This window comes from Macrosteles quadrilineatus, unplaced genomic scaffold, assembly GCF_028750875.1.
Source record: "Macrosteles quadrilineatus isolate MER2022 unplaced genomic scaffold, UCM_ALF_1.0 Scaffold_164__1_contigs__length_239569, whole genome shotgun sequence".
NCBI lineage: Eukaryota > Metazoa > Arthropoda > Insecta > Hemiptera > Cicadellidae > Macrosteles > Macrosteles quadrilineatus.
The window spans coordinates 86,326-92,325 of record NW_026542757.1 but is presented as its reverse complement, the minus strand read 5'-3'; the positions used below and the strand labels follow the sequence as shown (position 1 = coordinate 92,325).

Genomic DNA, 6,000 nt, shown 5'->3' with positions numbered 1-6,000 from the left:
CGAGCCGTGACGAATCATCCCACTTCAGGGCCCAGTGCACAGTGCAGCCACCCCGCAAAACATAATAACTCTTCCGTTACTAATAATTATGACTGTTCATATATGAAACTATAATGACTTCTACTACAAGTATTTATTTTTTTATTCAATTAATTCATGAAATTTCTTAATCTCCTAAGTAAAAATTATTCATAAAGGGAAAATGATATAGTGAACTGAGTCAAAACTAGCATTTATTTAAACTTATAATCCAGCAAGTGTTGGAAAAAACACTTCTTGCATTTGAAACAAAACGGTACAAAATTAAAAAACAACAAACATAACTTGGCCAACTTGTGGTAACTTGTCATTGTTGAAACATAACATATAAAAATATTCAGGTAGGAAAAGATACTTTATGTAGGTACATAAGATACCTATTATATATCACGTACAGGATAAAGTTGATACAAGTTTAATACACAATCACAATACCATACCATTAAATCTAATAGAAGAAAGACTAATTGAACATTAGATCTTGTGGAAGATCAGAATGGTGATACAGTGGACCCCTCCAAACTTTTGTCTTCCAAATTACTTAAATCTACGGCGATATATAAAACAATTGAGTGAAAGCAATTAACTATGTTTTATTTTACGATAACTTAGTTTATAAGTTACAAAACCATACCATCACATAATATTTGTATATAACCTATGTATCTTAATGAATCTTAAATCCATGTGCAAAGAATCTTGCAAAAACTGAATCTAAAATGACCATTTAATAGGTCCTCCTGTCCTTTGACAATTATAAAGAAGGAACGGGCATGACATAAATAAAAACTAACATCATGACTGAAGAAATTTTAGTCAATCGAGTACTTCACAACAATAGCAGGCAACACCCCAGATTAGTTTTGAGTTATAGTTTGGCATAGGGTTTAATAAAGTTGTTGCAATTTAGATTTTTCTTCACAAGAAAAAATGTGCAAAGCCTATTTTCTAGGTGTATTATAAGTCGCATGATCTATTTGTATTATTCACAAGAACAGAACAGTACAGTGTTTAATGAAGGTTGTGCTATGCCTTACAAATGTTCAAATGCCTTAATGTTATACTACAATGCAGTGTCCTTACATCTACTATTTGTCAGGTTCCGGAGGAGGTCCACTGTACATGTGTATCACAAGATTGTCTACTTGGCGACAATGTGTTGCAAGTTGTCCAGGATACGCACCAAGTGACTGCCATCCCAGTAACAATGTCCACAATTATCACATACGTAGAACAACGGAACACTGTCAAACTTGTCTTTGGGTATGCTTTCGTGCTGAAAACAAAAATTGTTCGTGTTAGTCTTAAAACATTAAGAGACAAGCTAATATAAGTTTTTTGACAGCCTCCCTTCAACAATACTACTATGTAATTAAGATTGGAATAGGAGCTTTATAGATGTCTAACATGAATAAAGGTTTTGCCAGAGATAAGATACTGGTTTCAGAGAGGGATAGAGCTGCTTTCAATGTTCCAATCAGAGAGCAATCAAATGTCAACCCTCCTGATAGAAGGAAGGATATGTAATGTTGTAATGTCATATTGTTGAGAGTCAATGACTCTCTACTCAAGACCACAAACTGAACTGTGGTGCATGAGGGTGAATCAGCTAAAGTCAGCAGATGATACTTGGATGGACAGCAAAAACAGACTTGGTGTCTAAAACCAGGAACTGTCCTTTCCTTGGGGCTATTCCAGTTGAACTCTTACTATTTGGACCGTCGATTATCCAAACACTTTTTAAAACCTAAAACTAGGGTAATAAGCATTAATCCATCCCGGTCGTGTCACATCATTCCTTAACAGTTACCATTGACCGTTTAATCGTGTAAAATGTGCCGTTTTTTCGTGTTAATGTTCGTGTTTTTATGTACTTTATGTGTAATGACGACCTTCATATGAAGTGACCACCTTTTGACATCCTTGACGCCTTCGCCTGAAGATGACTTTGTAGAAAGTCGAAACTAGTTGCGACACTAGCAACAATAGGATTACCACGAAGCAGGTATTTACACCAACTTTATTTATTAAAAGAGGCAGACACCATGATTGTGTCAGAAATCATCGTCTACCATGATTGTGGGAACATCCTGAATATCTTCTGCAGGCTATAGAAATCATCACCTCCCACAGTCACGAAAACATCATCATTGTCTTTACGGGTCAAGGAAAATCATAACCCTCCTACACAATGGCGGCAAAAGCGTGAATTCTTTTCGCAAAATCTTTGCATATACATGACAAAACATGACTTTCTGAAAACATCCCCCAGAGTCTTGGTGAAGATCCAATCTTCTGGATTTTTTACTATGCGAAAGTGTTGCAGTCTCGATAGATTCGGTTGCTTGTAGTTCTACTGCATAAGATATTTTAGACTATAGGGCTCACAGTAGAATGACAGCAGCGACAGTGCAAGATAGACTACTAGAGTAGATGAGTTCTATGCTGCTAATAAATTTCAACTACAAACAGGTCTCGTTTTGGACATTGACGAGCAGAGGGAAGATCTGGGGCCGATTAATAAACTGTAGAGTGTTGATGGTTCTATAAAGAAAAGGCTAAAAGAAATAAAACACAAAAAAGAGACCAGCCTTGACTTTTTGAGCATTAGGTGAAAATTCTAAGCTAGTGTAAAATTAAATTAGAAATACCAGCAGTAGCCCTATTTACCTTGATATGGGCTCCTGTGCTCGTCTCACAGTTGTAGCCATAAAAGGTATCCTCTTCGACTGGTGTATGATTGGCTCCTGCCTGTGACGTGACATACCCTGATGGGGCATGGGTAACTGGACCTGGTATATCATCATCTGAACAGCTGTCATCATCAAAGTCATTGTAATCATCGTAGTCATCGTCAGCAATATCCAGTTGGTGAGCAGAAACATGCCGGTGTGTTCTGTAAGTTGAATCAATAGCTTTCCTCAACTCCTGAGGGGTCAGCTTCTTGAAATCTGCTCCATTACATAGCTATAAAAACATAATAAATATTGCCACTAAAGATCTCTAAATACAAAAATATGTAACAGGATTGACTAAAATATGAGGTTTTGAGGCCTCAACATTAACCCATCAGTTTTATTGTTATGTATAATACAGCTGTAACTTAGAAAACAGATTTTATTATATAGTTTTAAAACTGCTTCAAAAAATAAATATTTATAATAAATGTATTATTTATTTATAAGCTACCAAAATAAATAAATCACAAACTCTAACCAATTTTACTTCATAAAACATCAGAAATAAAACAATTACTCACGATTTTGACCTATTACTGTTCAAAACTGTTGCACAACTAACCATTTGATATTATAATAGTGTAGGTTATATTGTTTGGCCGTTTTCTGTTTGTTGACCAATGTATCCTTATTTAGGGATAATTGACATGTCAGTGGTTGGGATGATGAGATCGACCCAACGATCACATAAGACCAACAGATGGAGCATGCCTATCCAACCAAGATTGTAACAACTGAAGCACGGTCAGCCATCTTGCGGTAAGCCATGTGGTTGACAATGTCCCAAAACACAATGCTCTACTTCTAAATATCTCTACAAGTTAAGACACTGGAGCTACACAGAAAAGTATCTAAACTACTTGGGAAAACACTGAATGATTATTTTGTTCAAACAACAGAGAATCATTTTGTTCCATGGCTGTGTGAGTTCTATGGCCTACCTGTATTTCTTATACGGTAAACTAGCTGCCCTCCCCTTCATTCTACAATTCATTAGCCTGAGATTCATTTATGTTAACAAAACATACTTGTAAAACCTATTGATTTCAAATCAAGTAGTATTTGTAGTACATAACTCTTTGTCAGACAATCCAAATAAAATTCAAAACTTGTTTTTGAAACATATGACTTCTAAATCAGACTTTCCATTTACCTGACATCGACTAAATATATCCTCTTTAGCCACCACAACATTATAAAACCTCAAAACTTCCACCATCTGTTCTTTGGATGTTTGCTTCATCACTCGATAACACATTCCTTCAGGCACTTGTGTGTGCAGCTGAAACACAAATAAGTGTCATAAACTGAGAAATCTTGAAAATGGAGGCCTAAAACTGTAAAATGGCCAACTGACCCAATAAGGTTATATGTCATTTTGAAGAGCAGAAAAGACACATAGATAATGCGTGTTTCATGTTGGCGACATTTGAGTGTCAAGTCAATGTTTCTGTCTTATTTCAGCAAAGATTTCACAATTCACCATGCACTCTTTTTTTCTGTAGTTTACAAGTAGACAGCTGTAACAAGTTTAATTAGTTTTTAAGTTAATTCTGTACCGATTTTGTTGTAAAAAGGCAACAAATCAATACAGGGTAGCGCGAAGAACAGTCAGCTGGTTTAAACAATAGATCAGTATAGACCAGAATGCACCACGCACTAAAGTAGGAGAGGGGATAAGGTCTAGCCGGATGGTCACTTGCTTCCAGCAGTGCCAGTTCCTATCCAAATCTCATCGTAGCTAGTTCGGTAAAATTGTTTTTCGTTCGTGGAAATTAAATTCATTTCGCGGCGTTTGGTCGGGCAATCTTATTTTTCCTTAAAACCGTACAGCCTATATCCCTAAGGGATATAATTGCCCCGCGATTGGAAATTAGTATCAGTGTCATTGTCAGAAAGTGAAAAAGTTCGTTACCGGCCAACGCAGTTCCGCCATTTGAAAATTACACGTTCGTTTCACGAGTTCAATTGATCGCGTCTTGTAGAATACCGGCTAGTTACATTTCCCAATCCCTTCCCCTTTATTTGTGTCATATTTGTGGACGTCCAAACTGTAAGTAATTTGTGTTATTTATTCGTTAAATTTAGTTTTCAGTGAGTCGCACTTTTGTAAATTTTTCCTGTCTTGTTTTGTCATTTCATGTAGAATAAGCACATGTTCACTGGTTCAAATTCAAATCACTGATTTTAATATCCATTCATATTGTAGCAATCCGCTTTATTAATTAGACTGTAATAATCCTATAGTATTAAGAATAATTAGATGAAAATGTTTTTATAGGGCAATTCAGAGTTATTTAATAAGATTTTCATAGTGTTGGAATTTTTACACAGAGTCGTCGTCAATTTTCATTGTTGAGCAAATAGTACAATTCTTTTAAAGAGTGTCACAGTCAGTATCTTTTGGGGGAAATAAATTATTATCAGAGAAGGGAGCAGGTAGCTGGTTCGATTGATACGGAAGTGTTGTTGGAAGTTGTGCCAGTTTGAACATAGATGAACCACCAAAGTGCCAAATTAGCTATAAAATAATAAAGCAATATTCTGATAAACATTACTACGATTGAATACAATATTGTTCAATCAGTTGGACTGCGAGACGACCTTCGTTTTTAATCGTTGGCCAACGAAAGGATTTGCTTGGTACAGGTCATCTCAACCATTAGATTAAATACCACTCTTCCATTGATACTTTTGAGATCGGTGTGAAACCGCACCATACCTCCCCTTTGATAAATCCATTCAACAGTTTCAATAAATTTCCAACTGATTGTGTATCTCAAGGTCATTTTTACTTGAAAGAATACAACAACGACTGTAAACTGAAATAAGTGTATTATTAAATTCTGTGCAATAAACTCCAATTGTTACTCACTTTTAGTTCTCAATAACCTTGGTGTTCTAGTATATGCAATAGTATTTGATAAACAAAAGGTAATTCAGTAAATCAGAAGCCACTACAAAAGATTCACCTTTTAAGTGCAACACTAGTAAATAGTGTAGTAGTGAGCAGGTAAATTCAGTGTAGAATTAAGACTGGTAAATTGATCTCATTAAAGGTATTACTTTTTTGGAAGAACTACAAACAGTGCCAGGGGCGTCCCCTAAGGACCTTTGGGGAATATTCATATTTTGCAGGGCCCACACATATTTTTTCATAACATCAAGCTTCCACTGCCAAAAAGCTCTGTCTGATATTTTTATTTTCTAGAGTTCTTCCAAC

The 6,000-nt window shown here is 35.7% G+C and overlaps 1 protein-coding gene across 1 annotated transcript in view; it reads right to left on the bottom strand.

Moving 5' to 3' along the window:
• Positions 1-218: 218 nt before the first annotated feature.
• Positions 219-6,000, bottom strand: part of LOC128982194 (exonuclease mut-7 homolog) — a 65,873-nt gene continuing 60,091 nt past the window's right edge. Inside the window, exons 15-17 of the mRNA XM_054401258.1 lie at positions 3,931-4,059; positions 2,710-3,006; positions 219-1,315 (exon numbers count right to left, since the gene is read on the bottom strand). Of these exons, the coding sequence (XP_054257233.1) occupies positions 1,181-1,315; positions 2,710-3,006; positions 3,931-4,059 (561 nt within the window). The 3' untranslated portion in view covers positions 219-1,180. The remainder of the gene's footprint in view (positions 1,316-2,709; positions 3,007-3,930; positions 4,060-6,000) is intronic.